Here is a 17,829-nt window from a genome sequence, read left to right on the forward strand (position 1 = left end):
ACAATAATCCATAATCTACAACACATTACATGTGTTGATAAAACAAGGTGGAGCAATCACGATTGAGAATGGTCACGATAAATTTTTTTTATAAAAAATATACAAATATATAAAAAAAATATACAAATATATACATTTATTGGTAAGTATTATTTTTATAAAAGGCTAGTCTCTTTGTAAATACACACACACACACATGGGGATAACAAAAAGATGTTGCTGCATATGAAGAAAGAGTTGTATTGGGAAGAGCTAATAGGGGAGGCGGACTCTATTTTGGAGGGTTTATTGGTATATGATGATGTTATCTATATCCCACCATTTATGCAATGGGTGCAAGAGGAGCGATCAAAACACATACCATGGGCCTTCCATGAGGTGTGGGCAAAGATTGGAAAAGTGAAGGAAGGCCAAAAGCAACCTGAGGTGGAGAATGCCGCAAAGAGGGTTGTCTACAGGTATATATCTTCTAATGCCATTCTATTTTTGCAAAAAAATACATATACGCATTAAAAAAAATATTTTAGTGCTGTTTGTTTTATTTTGGATATGTAGGTGGGTGCAGCTACTCATTGGCCAAGGTCTAATGGATGAAGAGACGGAAGCAATCAAAGAATGGGTAGATCCAAATTCCTCGAAAACAATGTACTTGAAGGAATGGGTTGAGAGAGGGGTTTCTGATTGGGAATATAAGAGATGTCCTTGGTGGTTGGACTATCCTCTAAATCATGTGCCTCCAAGTTTTAGAAATGCAAAGGAGATGCTGTCCAAATTTTTTACAAATCTGTACATACATACATACATACGTACATACATAGTTCATGTTACATTTAAGGTTTGGCATATCAGATTTTAAAGAAACATTGTTAAGTTTTGATATATACATACCTACATACATATACATATAAATAGATACATATACCTACATATATATACATACACATACATAAACATACACATACATATACATAGATACATACCTACATATATATACATACACATACATATACATAGATACATACCTACATATATATACATATACATATGCATATACACATACATATACATATACATCTACATACATATACATATACAAAAAGGTCTGGGGATTTCTACCTTTTTACTAAATTATCTTGATCTATTTCTTGAAGAATTTAAGAATTACCAATCTGAGCTTGAAAGAGAGCCCCCAACTCAAGAAGACTCTAGAATACCTTTCCCGTAGCCAACAAACTTGACCCAGTCTCCAGTAGTTGGATCCTTGCACGTGGCCCCAAAACCATCCACACCACTATCACGAGTGCCACAATCATACCAAGAGCATACATCTACATTGTCTCAAGTGCAATGTGAGAGGCGGATAAAGCGACGTCTTGACATTATGCATGATTTTCAAGAGGGAGACCCCACAAATGAAGATCAAGAGAGAGACCCTCCAGAGCATCTTCAAGAGGGGGGGTTGTCAGGAAAACATGACATCATGGACATGACTAGTAAGAGTACTTTCCATCGCAAATTTATTTTGAGAAGTGTGTGCTTTCGAAATGCATCTCATTTTTTGTCTTGTTTACTTGCAAGTGAGAGATGTTCTTCACACATATTGTTGGTAGACGTCCACACTCTTTCGGAGGGCTCAGATACGTAAAAAGAATAATTTCACCATATAATTAGTTTTCCAAGTTATACTTACCAAAACCAAACATCATAAATCTTTTTTGTAGTGTGGAAGAATTCTTGATGAAGATTCCCAAGGCTCTATCTCATAGAGGTGCTCCCTCAAATACAGTGGCTCGCCTCGTATGGGCTGACTTTCCTACAGGTTTACAGGTTGTTGATGTAGATACGGATGGGTGTCCCTCATGGAATCAAGTTTCTTTATCATTGATATGTGCCGCACTCAGTTTTGTTGGTTTGTTTGTGGTGGCTGATGAGGGTTGGTTTGTGTGTTTGAGTCTAATGGATCAACTTCCTAAAATATATTCCATGGGAAAGAAAGTTGGATTGGTCATGCATCGAACAATGTCTGTTCATGTGGAATCAAGTTATTTGTATGAGAATGGAGAACGGGTAAGTCATAATCTCTCAAATATTTCCCTTTATGTATACATGTTATGTGGTATGGATATCCAAACATAATGTTTTCTCGTTATGGTAGGTGGATACATTGGCGCTTAGTATGTTCTATTGAGCAAATTGCCATGTCCCTATTATTGATCTCGTGAGGCTGGGCAAAATGTTTCAAAGAAGTTATTCAACGCTCAATGAAATTTCATTTTTGAGAAGAATAAGAAGCATCCATTCCAACGCACGATGGTCTTGGAGCGCTACATTTGAGGTGGTGCAGAGAGATCTCCTATGTTCTTTAGGTGAGACAATTTTCATTCTATTCATTTTCATAGCTACGTTTATGATTGCATTTCATTGTAGGTGGCTAGTGGAAACCTTCTCAAATGAAGAAGATGGTGTCTTGGACATTTTTGCGGGATGTGGAGGCTTGGGACGTGCATGCCAAGAGTTAAAAAGGCACTATATGGGGATAGAGAATGACATGGAGGTAGCCAAAGCATGCGTGGGAGATTTCTCATTAGGTCGGGATGACACGTAGAAGAATGCTATAATTTGTGGATCAAAAGACTTTGTAATCGAGATTGTCATGGTTTGGAAGTTTAAAGATTGATATATACATTTTTGATCTTTAAAAGATTGTGTTATATATTTAAGTAAGTAAGAAAGTATGTATATATGTTAGTGCTGTGTAGGTAGCTCTTGTATGTATGTATGTATATGTATATGTATGAGGTGTATGAATTTAGGTAGATATATGTATATATATAATTATATCAATAAGTATGATGTGGATCAAAAGACTTTGTAATCGAGATTTTCATGGTTTGAAACTTTAAAGATCGGTATATACATTTTTTTATCTTTAAGGGATTGTTTTTTATATTTAAGTAAGTAAGAAAGTATGTATGTATGTATGTATGTATACGTATATTTTGTATGTGTATATGTATGAGATGCATGAATTTAGATAGGTATATGTATATATGTAATTATACATATTTAAGTAAGTAAGAAAGTATGTATGTATGTATGTATGTATATATGTTAGTATGCAGGTGTATGTATATGTATATTTTGTATGTGTATATGTATGAGGTGCATGAATTTAGATAGGTATATGTATATGTATGAGGTGCATGAATTTAGATAGGTATATGTATATGTATATTTTGTATGTTGATCTTTCAAAGCTTGTTATTTTTATGTAAGTTCTTGGTCCTTTACAAAGCTCATAGTAAGTTCATGGTCCTTTGCAAAGCTCAGACTCCTTGTTCATTGCTCAAAAAAGCTCGCAAAAAAAAATCCCCCATCTGGATGAGAGAATGGTAGTGTATTAGTATTCTAGTGATGTGTTACTAGGCATGAAAATGATGTGAATCACTAGGATGTGAATGCACAGATGTGAAACTAGGTGGTGTGAGTCACCATGATGTGAATCACTATGGCATGTATTAGCATGACGTGAAACATATACACGTGAAACAATGGGTCGTGCCTTCTTCTTGCCTTCTTTCACTCTACTAACAGGGAAGAGTCATCATCCATCATGATTTTTACTCTTGCAAATATGGCTGCCAAAAAGGCACTCATCCTTGATTTCACTTGTGATTTCCTCTTATCTTTATTCTCTATCTCTTGCATAATTCTTTCATGTAAGATTTCCTTTTTTCTTTGCATATACCAATAGTGCAAAGTTCTCTTTGGATACATAGTCCACCTTGACCAGCTGACATATTCTTTCCAAATACCATTTAAGCAGACATATTCTTTCCAAATACCATTTAAGCTGCTGTCTCCGATTGCTCTGCAAATTCTTCAGCATATAATACTACCTGGCTCCCTGTGGGGACCCAAACTCTTTTTTCATTATTTATCATCTCTGAACACTTGGCCACCACTGCGTTCTCATCATAATGTTAGCAGAATATGTCTGCCTACCAATTGTGGCATTAGCTTGACATTGGACAACACATGCCCATCCATTTTTTTAATTATCTCCATCTGTGTCTTTGCAAAAAAATTATTCCTCCACTGCTCCCATGGCAGGTGTGAGATCCCTGTCCCCACCGCGCAATGGATTCGGGGTACTAGCAGCGAAAGTAGCACTTCTTGTGCGGGGCAGGGTCCCACACTCGAGGCCTCGCCCATGGATATCCAGACAAGAGACTAATCCATCGGTTTTTCCAAAACCAAACCCTGGAAAAACTTCCCTTATCCGGAAAGCACGGGCGATTCCACCAGGATAACTTTTTACTCTAACGTAGTCAAGACCATTACTGATCAAGCTGATCCGATCGCAACTATAAAGATACTTGGTTAGATCAAGGAAGAAACTTGCACTTGGATCATTGGGATCAACGCTTTTTTCCCCATCAAGAGGCACAGCCGTTGATTCATATCCATAGAACAGTTACTATCCGGGATTTACTTTATCTATCGTAATAACAGAAATTGAGTCTCGATTTACGGATCCATCAGTCCAGCCTAACCCCATCCAGTCCCATGGGTTAGCCAACCTCCCAATCACTGTAGTGATGGGATCCAATTAGGAATTTGGTTAGGTTTTGTCCCGGTACAAGGGAAAAGAGTTCCCAGGCCCCCTAGCCGGAAGTTCATGCAAACGTAAAACTAGTCACATCACTTACACACCCAATATGAAATTGCCTTTTTCTCAGCATCAACTAACTTTCAAACAATCCTTTAATGAAACCATTATGTCACTGATGACAATCCTGAAAGTCTCTGGTTGAATCCTTAATCCTTATTTCCCGTCATTCATTCATCGGTGTACTTATGGCATCAACCAGAACGCTCACCACCTGTTCAATCAGGGGCCTTTTCCATAGTTCCTAGCTCATAGTAACTGGCAATATATTCATATAACAGAATGGAATCTCCGTGGAAGATCAGCAAGATCAACCCACAGATCCATATAAAAGAGCCATGGACTCATCCGTTGAGGACCAGCAAGGTCAATGAACCAGATCCATACCCGGTTTCAGAAAACAACTCTTACTCCTTGTTCCAATATCTTCCACGACGCACGTGCGGGTATCTTCGGCGACCCAAAGCCCGAGCACCGTATGGTCAGCACCCTCTAGGATCCTTCGCAGGTGACCTAGCGCTTCACTCATAGGCCGCTTCCTTGGTCCCTCATCCACCGTACCAGAAGCTCACTATTTAAATCGAACCGAGGCCGGTCGATCGACCTTGCTGCGCGAGATGTCCTCCATTGACTCTCTGTCAGCAGCAGTTGCAACTTTATCAGTTCGGTCTTCATGACCTTAATCCTCAAGACGGTCAAAATGCTTCCCCAGCATTCTTGACATAAAACAGTCATTTACAAACAGTCACAAAATACAGTTTCTATAACGAACTCTCGTCTTTCCACATTATCCACTCTCGAACCACATTACTTATTCCACATTTCATTCAATGTGTACTCATTCTCATCCATTCACTCATATAGACTACACATTATTTCACATACACCTTCATATTCATTATTCTATATACATATCCATGTTCCTACGTCCACATCATACTTTCAATTTCACATTCATACATACGCATCTACATGCATACATCCACATCCACATTCATACATCCATACTTCCATTTCCACCTCCACACATCCACATTCACATTCATACATCCACATTCACATGCGTACATCCATTTTCACATCCTCATTCATACATCCAAATTCACATACATACATCAACATCCGTATCGACATCCATACATCTACATCCACATCTTCATTCACATTCACATCCATACATCCACGTCTACATACATACATCCATTTTCACATCCTCATTCATACATCCACATCCACATACATACATACACATCCGTATCTACATCCATACATCCACATCCACATTCATATATCCACACTTTTATTTCCACATCCACACATCCATATTCACATTCATACATCCATATCCACATTCATACATCCATATTACATCCATTCACGCCCTAACACATCCCATATACATCTTATCACATCTTTTCACATCTCATACACCTCTTATCACATCCTATCACTTCCCCTACGCATCTTATCACATCTTATCACATCTCATACACTTTTTATCACATCTTATCACATCTCATACACCTCTTATCACATCTTATCACATTTCATATCTTTTCATAGAATACAAGAGAATTCTTATATTTGATATAAGATTTCTCTACACATTTATTTATGCATAAATTCCATTTAAGGAGACTAACATTTTCGAAATAAAAATCAATCTTTTATGCATCTTCCTATGCATAAATTCATTTTAAATGAAAATGACGCTTTTGAATTAAAATTCCATCTCTTATGCATCTTCCTATGCATAAATTCAATTTGGATGAGAATAACACTTTTGAATTGAAATTCCATTCTTTTATGCATCTTCCTATGCATAAATTCAATTTAGATGAGAATGACACTTTGAATTTAAAAGTCAATCTTTTATGCATCTTCTTATGCATAAATTCAATTTAGATGAGAATGACACTTTGAATTTAAAAGTCAATCTTTTATGCATCTTCTTATGCATAAATTCAATTTGGTAGGAATTACACTTTCAGAATAAAAGAATTTCTCTTATGCATCTAAGTTATGCATAAAATCCATTTATGATGAAAATCACACTTTTAGTATAAAAAGAATATCTTTTATGTATACCTCTATACATGAAATCCAATATGATAAAAGTAACACTTTTACAATAAAATAATCAACTTTTATGCATACCTTTATGCATGAAATTCAAATATGATAAAAGTCACACTTTTATAATAAAATAATCAACTTTTATGCATACCTCTATGCATGAAATCCAAATATGATAAAAGTCACACTTTTATAATAAAATAATCAACTTTTATGCATACCTCTATGCATGAAATCCAAATATGATAAAAGTCACACTTTTATAATAAAATAATCAATTTTTATGCATACCTCTATGCATGAAATCCAAATATGATAAAAGTAACACTTTTATAATAAAATAATCAATTTTTATGCATAACTCTATGCATGAAATCCAAATATGATAAAAGTAACACTTTTATAATAAAATAATCAATTTTTATGCATACCTTTATACATGAAATTCAATTATGATAAAAGTCATTCTTTTATAATAAAATAATCAACTTTTATGCATACCTTTATGCATGAATTCAAATATGATAAAAGAAACACTTTTATATTAAAATAATAATCTTTTATGCATACCTCTATGCATGAAATCCAAATATGATAAAAGAAACACTTTTATATAAAATAATAATCTTTTATGCATACCTCTATGCATGAAATCCAAATATGATAAAAGAAACACTTTTATATTAAATTAATAATCTTTTATGCATATCTCTATGCATGAAATCTAAATATGATAAAAGTAACACTTTTATAATAAAATAATCATCAATTATGCATAACATAAAAATCAATATCCCCATGATTACAATAAAATTCTTTCAAATAATCTAGATGATATTTCCTAGAATATAGTAGGAAGTTCTCTTTTCATGCTTTGAATGAAATTATTTTATGTGTAATTTTTATAAAAAATTTGCCATAGCTCCGCTACTATGACTGATAAATCTCAATTTATTTTGAAGGATAAAGCTTATCATTAAGGGAATGATTAGAATGATCCCTAATTGGATCATTAACCCAATAATGGATTGAATCATCAATATTCATGAAATACATAAACTAAAAGCATAGAAAAAAGCCATTAATTTGGCCTCAAGCATAGATTAATCTTAGATTAAGGAAAGGCTTTATTAAAAGCTTCATTTGGATTGAGAATGGGTCATGAGTATGACCATTTCTTTAGTGAGAGAGAGACATTACATAAAAACCATTTGAATTAAGCATAAATAGAAATTTATGTAATTCTTAATTATCATTAATCAATTAACTTCAATAGAATTCATCAAATTATGTAACTCTTCACTACCATTCATCAATTAACTTCAATAGCATTCAAAAACCATTCCAATTAAGCTTCTCAAGTTTGAGAGGGGTTGAGAAGAGAGAAGCATTGAGAAATTATAGAAAAGATCAAAATTCACCATTTACCTTACAAATTGCTTGATTCTTTGTTCATGGTAGAGGCCCCCAACCAATCAATTGGTTAAGTATGTTTATGGAGCCACCAATGGGGATTGAAGAAAGAGGGAAGCTCCAATTTCTTCAATTTGGAGAGAATTTTAGAGAATAGTAGAAATTAGCATTATTTCAGCATAACTCTAGTATAGTAAAATTCTTCTATTTTTTTCAAAGGACTCATGTTCTATTTATAGGAGAGGGAAGCTCTAACCAAAGCTAACTGAATTCTAGAATTTTCCAAATTCAGTTTGGTTGAATTTGGACTAGATTTGGATCTAGTTTGGTTCCTTTTTTATTGGGTTTGGTTCCATTTTGATTTGGTTTGATTTAAGAGAGAGGAGAGATAAAAATATCACATTATTTTTGAGTTTAAAACTCATTCAAGCATGTGAAATATGCACCTCCTTTAATGGACTCCCTTCCTTACATATGTGTCAAAATAGAATCATTATACCCAAAATATCTCATATTTTTAATATTGCTCATAGTTTTTTAAACCTTGTACATTTTCAACTCTTCATCTTATGTGAGCATTTACTCATTTTTGGATACCCAAAATATCTCATATTTTTGATATTACTCATAGTTTCTTACTAATAAAACTTGTACATAGTCAACTCTTCATCTTATGTGAGCATTTACTCATTTTTGGGTATCTTCTTTTACAAATTGGATTTATCTCCTCCCTACACATGGATTGATGCTATTGGCCCATAGGAACCTTAATTGGACTATAATCCAAAAATTTCTGAAAATCTAGACCCTTAGGCTAAGGTCCTTTATACCCATTTCCAATAAATTCCAATTGCACATTGGAAAGTTCTTTTTGAATTTCTGTTTCAGGGGAATTCATTTTAATAATATGAGAAATTTTTCTATCTAAAAATATTCAAAATCTGAATATTCTCTCTCTAGAATATTCTCTCTCTAAGTCAAAACAGTTAGAAACAAGGTCTTTTATATTTTTGAAGAGGGGATTGATTACAGGGGAAGATGCTGGACATTTTGAGAGACTGGGGAGGAATCTTACATTCTCTCCCACTTGAAAAACGTGAGATGCCCTCATCTCGCAAACTGGGGGTAATTTCACAAGATGCACAAATATGAGACTGAGGGAAAATTTTTAATTAAGATTAACCACCAAGAAAAGTCTCAAAGAGAGCAATATTCAAGACAAGAACAAGATTTCAACTTTATTCATTCTTGGAACATATACAGTAAAGATAGAAGAACTCTTTACACTTCCATAAGCCGGTCCATCATATGGTCACAAAAGCAGCACTCACAAGCTACGCACGTATAAGGTAACTCATCTATGGGAATAATTTGGCTGGTCATTGCCACACCTACCTCAGTGGTATGAGGTGATCTAACAAAAGGACCTCTGAGAGGCAAGCCAAAAATGGGGTAAAGGCATATCTTCTGATGAGGAAGAAAACACGCCAGTAAGAAGACCCGCTCAGAAAACCCAATATGCCTTGATCTCATCACGCAATAGTATCGGGGACCCAAACCCAAAGCTTTAATAACCATAGCCAAGCGGACATTGTTACGAAAGTGTTGCTGACCCCAGGGTGTTACCCTAGTTATGTCTTGATAGGTCCACCATTTGGTCTGAGCTACAGAAGTTCCCAAGTGAGGGAAAAGTGAGCGCTCATACAGTTCTATAAAACCCTTCTTGACAGACTTGCTTGCGTCTTGAAGGTGAGAAATCATAATGGATAAAACCAATTCCTGCTGCCAAGCCATGAAGGAGATTAAGAAGAAAGGAGATCGATGGAAGTAAGATTACTGCGAGCGACAAGTAAAAGTTACAACTTATATAAAGGAAGGACCTAGCATACCTAGAAGCCAACGGTATCTTGCCATTGAAGTTTTACCGTCTTTCCATGATTTGGTTTTGGCACATATTTCTATAGGAGGCATTAAGAACTTTGAGATGAGGAGATAAAAGAAGTTCGTAGGCTAGGTCACCTACTTTTTTTGGTCCAGAATATCTGGGGGATAACTACTTATGCTCCCCTAGAGAAAAAGAAATTCTTTTGGTCCGTATTCAAATGAAGACCATAACTGCTTCTTTGAATTCTCTGACTGTCCTCTTCTTATCTGTATATTGTTTCTGTCGATCCTGGGCAGCGTTTATATCTTTATGAATTGCCTGCATCTGTTGCTCTAAGTCGCCAAGCATTTGACTGGTCATCTCAACCCTAATCAATGGGTTGGACCTAGTTTAAGCAAGCTTGTCCGAGACAGACCCTGATTAGATTGGTATGAAGGAATTGGTCTCTGAATTTGGGTTCTAGACTTCCCTGTGCCCTTTTCATGGTAGGAGTCGGGCAGTCTTTTAACTGATGACCAAAACCTTGGCATCCAAAACACCAGTTCTCACTTCTGAACTCATCGTTCTGAATCCTTAAAACAGGTGGGCTCCTGAGAAGTATTCTGGGGAAAGTGTCTTCCCTTTTTAAACAGAATCTTTCTTTTATTTTAGAGAGGGAAGGGAGATTCTTACTCCTGCATACCTCAAAGGTTGGGGGGAGGAATCTTACAAACTTCTACCCCACTTAAAAAGGTGCGAGATGTCCTCATCTCGCAAAGTAGAGGACAACTCTTTTTCTTAAGATCCAATTTATTCTGGGTTCCTTATATTCTGGTCAACCCAACAGAATACTGGGATAAATATTCCTTATATAGAACTCATCATCAAATAATAATTCATTCAGATCATATCATTCATACGATAATGGTCCATTAGACCGAAAAATTTCCTTCTGAACATTCCTCCATGGGAATTTCAGTTAAGTAAGTTCTCAATTTGTCATCCCTTAACTTGATCTACCGGTCAAGTGTTAACAGTAGCAATCTGATAGCACAATCCACTAATCTCATAGCGATTTGCTGAATTCATTATCATCATTCCAGTTATGAATATCATCACAGGGACTCGTCCCATTCATCCTCATTGTGGTTTCGCTCAGGTTATTATATTTCCACTAAATTTCAGAAATCATCATTTTTCAATCAGAATCTAAATCAATTCATCAATTCTCAAACAGAATTAAAAATCATATCAACCACATTCGAAATCATCATCTGGATAGCATTAATGCTTATAATTTCAAGTCTTAGATTTACTCGTATATACTGCCGGTATAGAGCTGCAGTTATGCCCTCGGTATATACGGGTAGTCATGTTACTTGGAACTATAAGGTAAATACCATCATGTCTAGGCCTCAAGCAAGTCAGGGTTCCATATAATTGCGGCACTTCCATTTGAAGACCCAATTACTAATTTACGAAATTAGTTTGAATATCAATTTGTATGAATTAAATCACACAATTATAACCTTTTTGTGCTACTTGATAAATTTTTGACATATTTGGCTTTTCAATTGATCTTTATTAGCCAATTCGCTCTGATACCAACTGTGAGATCCCTGTCCCCACCGCGCAATGGATTCGGGGTACTAGCAGTGGAAGTAGCACTTCTTGTGCGGGGCAGGGTCCCACACTCGAGGCCTCGCCCACGGATATCCAGACAAGAGACTAATCCGTCGGTTTTTTCAAAACCAAACCCTGGAAAAACTTCCCTTATCCAGAAAGCACGGGCGATTCCACCAGGATAACTTTTTACTCTAATGTAGTCAAGACCATTACTGATCAAGCTGATCCGACCGCAACTATAAAGATACTCGGTCAGATCAAGGAAGAAACTTGCACTTGGATCATTGGGATCAAGGAAGAAACTTGCACTTGGATCATTGGGATCAACGCTTTTTTCCCCATCAAGAGGCACAGTCGTTGATTCGTATCCATAGAACAGTTACTATCCGAGATTTACTTTATCTATCGTAATAACAGAAATTGAGTCTCGATTTACGGATCCATCAGTCCAGCCTAACCCCATCCAATCCCATGGGTTAGCCAACCTCCCACCCACTGTAGTGATGGGATCCAATTAGGAATTTGGTTAGGTTTTGTCCCGGTACCTGGGAAAAGAGTTCCCAGGCCCCCTAGCCGGAAGTTCATGCAAACGTAAAACTAGTCACACCACTTACACACCCAATATGAAATTGCCTTTTTCTCAGCATCAACTAACTTTCAAACAATCCTTTAATGAAACCATTATGTCACTGATGACAATCCTCAAAGTCTCTGGTTGAATCCTTATTTTCCATCATTCATTCATCGGTGTACTTATGGCATCATTGGCAACGAGAACGCTCACCACCTGTTCACTCAGGGCTTTTCCATAGTTCCTAGCTCATAGTAACCGGCAATATATTCATATAACAGAATGGAATCTTCGTGGAAGATCAGCAAGATCAACCCACAGATCCATATAAAAGAGCCATGGACTCATCCGTTGAGGACCAGCAAGGTCAATCAACCAGATCCATACTCGGTTTCAGAAAACAACTCTTACTCCTTGTTCCAATATCTTCCACGACGCACGTGTGGGTATCTTCAGCGACCCAGAGCCCGAGCACCGTATGGTCAGCACCCTCTAGGATCCTTTACAGGTGACCTAGCGCTTCACTCATAGGCCGCTTCCTTGGTCCCTCATCCACCGTACCAGAAGCTCACCATTTAAATCGAACCGAGGCTGGTCAAGACCTCGATCGACCTTGCTACGCGAGATGTCCTCCATTGACTCTCCGTCAACTTTATCAGTTCGGTCTTCATGACCTTAATCCTTAAGACGGTCAAAATGCTTCCCCAGCATTCTTGACATAAAACAGTCATTTACAAACAGTCACAAAATATAGTTTCTATAATGAACTCTCGTCTTTCCACATTATCCACTCTCGGACCACATTACTTATTCCACATTCCATTCAATGTGTACTCATTCTCATCCCGGTTCACTCATATAGACTACACATTATTTCACATACACCTTCACATTCATTATTCTACATACATATCCATGTTCGTACGTCCACATCATACTTCCAATTTCACATTCATACATACGCATCTACATGCGTACATCCACATCCACATTCATACATTCATACTTCCATTTCCACCTCCACACATCCACATTCACATTCATACATCCACATTCACATGCATACATCCATTTTCACATCCTCATTCATACATCCAAATTTACATACATACATCCACATCCGTATCTACATCCATACATCTACATCCACATCTTCATTCACATTCACATCCATACATCCACGTCTACATACATACATCCATTTTCACATCCTCATTCATACATCCACATCCACATACATACATACACATCCGTATCTACATCCATACATCCACATCCACATCCACATTCACATTCATACATACACATCTACATGCATACATCCACATCCACACTTCCATTTCCACATCCACACATCCATATTCACATTTATACATCCATATCCACATTCATACATCCATATTACATCCATTCACGCCCTAACACATCCCATATACATCTTATCACATCTTTTCACATCTCATACACCTCTTATCACATACTATCACTTCCCATACGCATCTTATCACATCTCATACACCTCTTATCACATCTTATCACATTTCATATCTTTTTATAGAATACAAGAGAATTCTTATATTTGATATAAGATTTCTCTACACATTTATTTATGCATAATATCCATTTAAGGAGACTAACATTTTCAAAATAAAAATCAATCTTTTATGCATCTTCCTATGCATAAATTCATTCTAAATGAAAATGACACTTTTGAATTAAAATTCCATCTCTTATGCATCTTCCTATGCATAAACTCAATTTAGATGAGAATTGACACTTTTGAATTAAAAATCCATCTTTTATGCATCTTCCTATGCATAAATTCAATTTGGATGAGAATAACACTTTTGAATTGAAATTCCATTCTTTTATGCATCTTCCTATGCATAAATTCAATTTAGATGAGAATGACACTTTGAATTTAAAAGTTAATCTTTTATGCATCTTCTTATGCATAAATTCAATTTGGTAGGAATTACACTTTTAGAATAAAAGAATTTCTCTTATGCATCTAAGTTATGTATAAAATCCATTTATGATGAAAATCACACTTTTAGTATAAAAAGAATATCTTTTATGCATACCTCTATACATGAAATCCAATATGATAAAAGTAACACTTTTACAATAAAATAATCAACTTTTATGCATACCTTTATGCATGAAATTCAAATATGATAAAAGTCACACTTTTATAATAAAATAATCAACTTTTATGCATACCTCTGCATGAAATTCAAATATGATAAAAGTCACACTTTTATAATAAAATAATCAACTTTTATGCATACCTCTATGCATGAATTTCAAATATGATAAAAGTCACACTTTTATAATAAAACAATCAACTTTTATGCATACCTCTATGCATGAAATCTAAATATGATAAAAGTCACACTTTTATAATAAAATAATTAATTTTTTATGCATACCTCTATGCATGAAATCCAAATATGATAAAAGTAACACTTTTATAATAAAATAATCAATTTTTATGCATAACTCTATGCATGAAATCCAAATATGATAAAAGTAACACTTTTATAATAAAATAATCAATTTTTATGCATACCTTTATACATGAAATTCAATTATGATAAAATTCACACTTTTATAATAAAATAATCAACTCTTATGCATGAATTCAAATATGATAAAAGAAACACTTTTATATTAAAATAATAATCTTTTATGCATACCTCTATGCATGAAATCCAAATATGATAAAAGAAACACTTTTATATAAAATAATAATCTTTTATGCATACCTCTATGCATGAAATCCAAATATGATAAAAGAAACACTTTTATATTAAATTAATAATCTTTTATGCATATCTCTATGCATGAAATCCAAATATGATAAAAGTAACACTTTTATAATAAAATAATCATCAATTATGCATAACATAAAAATCAATTTCTCCATGATTACAATAAAATTCTTTCAAATAATCTAGATGATAATTCTTAGAATATAGTAGGAAGTTCTCTTTTTATGCTTTGAATGAAATTATTTTATGTGTAATTTTTATAAAAAATTTGCCATAGCTCCGCTACTATGACTGATAAATCTCAATTTATTTTGAAGGATAAATCTTATCATTAAGAAAATGATTAGAATGATCCCTAATTGGATCATTAACCCAATAATGGATTGAATCATCAATATTCATGAAATACATAAACTAAAAGCATAGAAAAAAGCCATTAATTTGGCCTCAAGCATAGATTAATCTTGGATTAAGGAAAAGCTAAAGCTTCATTTGGATTGAGAATGGGTCATGAGTATGACCATTTCTTGAGTGAGAGAGAGACATTACATAAAAACCATTTGAATTAAGCATAAATGGAAATTTATGTAATTCTTAACTATCATTAATCAATTAACTTCAATAGAATTCATCAAATTATGTAACTCTTCACTACCATTCATCAATTAACTTCAATAGCATTCAAAAACCATTCCAATTAAGCTTCTCAAGTTTGAGAGGGGTTGAGAAGAGAGAAGCATTGAGAAATTATAGAAAAGATCAAAATTTACCATTTACCTTACAAATTGCTTGATTCTTTGTTCACGGTAGAGACCCCCAACCAATCAATTGGTTAAGTATGTTTATGGAGCCACCAATGGAGATTGAAGAAAGAGGGAAGCTCCAATTTCTTTAATTTGGAGAGAATTTTAGAGAATAGTAGAAATTAGCATTATTTTAGCATAACTCTAGTATAGTAAAATTCTTCTATTTTTTTCAAAGGACTCATGTTCTATTTATAGGAGAGGGAAGCTCTAACCAAAGCTAACTGAATTCTAGAATTTTCCAGATTCAATTTGGTTGAATTTGGATTAGATTTGGATCTAGTTTGGTTCCTTTTTTATTCGGTTTGGTTCCATTTTGATTTGGTTTGATTCAAGAGAGAGGAGAGATAAAAATATCACACAATTTTTGAGTTTAAAACTCATTCAAGCATGTGAAATATGCACCTCCTTTAATGGACTCCCCTTCCTTACATATGTGTCAAAATGGAATCATTATACCCAAAATCTCTCATATTTTTAATATTGCTCATAGTTTTTTACTAATAAACCTTGTACATTTTCAACTCTTCATCTTGTAAGATTCCTCCTCCAACCACTTTTTGATGTCTAGTATCTTCCCCTGTAATCAATCCCTCTTCAGAAGTATAAAGACCTTGTTTCTAACTGTTTTAACCTAGAGAGAGAAAATATTCTAGAGAGAGAAAATATTCTAGAGAGAGAATTTTTAGATTTTGAATATTTTTGGATAGAAAAATATCTCACCTTATTAAAATGAATTCCCCTAAAATAGAAATTCAGAAAGAATTTTCCAATGTGCAATTGGAATTAATTGGAAATAGGTATAAAGAACCTTAGTCTAAGGGTCTAGATTTTCAGAAATTTTTGGATTATGGTCCAATTAAGGTTCCTATGGGCCAATAGCATCAATCCATGTGTAGGGAAGAGATAAATCCTATTTGTAAAAGAAGATATCCAAAAATGAGTAAATGCTCACATAAGATGAAGAGTTGAAAATGTACAAGGTTTATTAGTAAAAAACTACGAGTAATATCAAAAAAAGAGATAAATTGAGTACCCAAAAATGAGTAAATGCTCACATAAGATGAAGAGTTGAAAATGTACAAGGTTTACTAGTAAAAAACTATGAGTAATATCAAAAAAATGAGATAAATTGAGTATCCACATGAGTAAATGCTCACATAAGATGAAGAGTTGAAAATGTACAAGGTTTATTAGTAAAAAACTATGAGCAATATTAAAAATATGAGATATTTTGGGTATAATCATTCCATTTTGACACATATGTAAGGAAGGGGAGTTCTTTAAAGGAGGTGCATATTTCACATGCTTGAATGAGTTTTAAACTCAAAAATAATGTGATATTTTTATCTCTCATCTCTCTTGAACCAAACCAAATCAAAATGGAACCAAACCGAATCAAAAAGTAACCAAACTAGGTACAAATCTAGTCCAAATTCAACCAAACTAACTTGGAAAATTCTAGAATCAGTTTGTTTGGTTAGGAGATCAATTTTTACTATAAATAGAAGCCTCCCCTTGTTAAAAAAAAGACAGTGTTTACACATTGTTACTCTACTCCACCTAAGCCAAGAACTGTGAAATCTTTAATAATTCACTAGTTTTTGACACTTCTCTCTTTCTTCAATTCCCATTGGTGGCTCTATCAACATACTAAACCAATTGATTGGTTGGGGGTCTCTACCGTGAACAAAGAATCAAGCAAATTGTGAGGTAAGTATGGTGAATTTTGATCTTTTCTATAATTTCTCAATGTTTCTCTCTTCTCAACCCCTCTCAAGCTTGAGAAGCTTAATTGGTATGGTTTTTGAATGCTATTGAAGTTAATTGATTAATGATAGTAAAGAATTACATAAATTTTCATTTATGTTTAATTCTAATGGTTTTTTCTCTCTCTCTCTCAAGAAATAGTCATACTCATGATTAATGATAGTAAAGAATTACATAAATGACTATTTAAGAAATAGTCATACTCATGACCCATTCTTAATCCAAATGAAGCTTTTCATAAAGCTTTTCCTTAATCCAAG

General features: G+C 34.4%; 1 protein-coding gene across 1 annotated transcript; it reads left to right on the forward strand.

Annotated features, from left to right (window-relative positions):
- The first annotated feature begins 225 nt into the window (after positions 1–225).
- Positions 226–2,454, forward strand: LOC147622199 (uncharacterized). The gene is made up of 3 exons (XM_086823562.1): positions 226–458; positions 556–661; positions 2,428–2,454. The coding sequence occupies exons 1-3, from the start codon at positions 226–228 to the stop codon at positions 2,452–2,454; spliced, it is 366 nt and encodes a 121-aa protein (XP_086679688.1).
- Positions 2,455–17,829: the final 15,375 nt, after the last annotated feature.

Source organism: Cibotium barometz, chromosome 29 (genome assembly GCF_041138505.1).
Source record: "Cibotium barometz isolate CiBa-2024 chromosome 29, ASM4113850v1, whole genome shotgun sequence".
Taxonomy (NCBI): domain Eukaryota; kingdom Viridiplantae; phylum Streptophyta; class Polypodiopsida; order Cyatheales; family Cibotiaceae; genus Cibotium; species Cibotium barometz.

Excerpts from the sequence above, each read along its gene's own strand:
- LOC147622199 (XM_086823562.1), top strand. The coding sequence starts at position 226 with ATGAAGAAAGAGTTGTATTGGGAAGAGCTAATAGGGGAGGCGGACTCT. Across the intron at positions 459-555 it reads GCAAAGAGGGTTGTCTACAG|GTGGGTGCAGCTACTCATTG; the intron begins GTATATATCTTC and ends TTGGATATGTAG. Across the intron at positions 662-2,427 it reads CAATGTACTTGAAGGAATGG|GTGGCTAGTGGAAACCTTCT; the intron begins GTTGAGAGAGGG and ends ATTTCATTGTAG.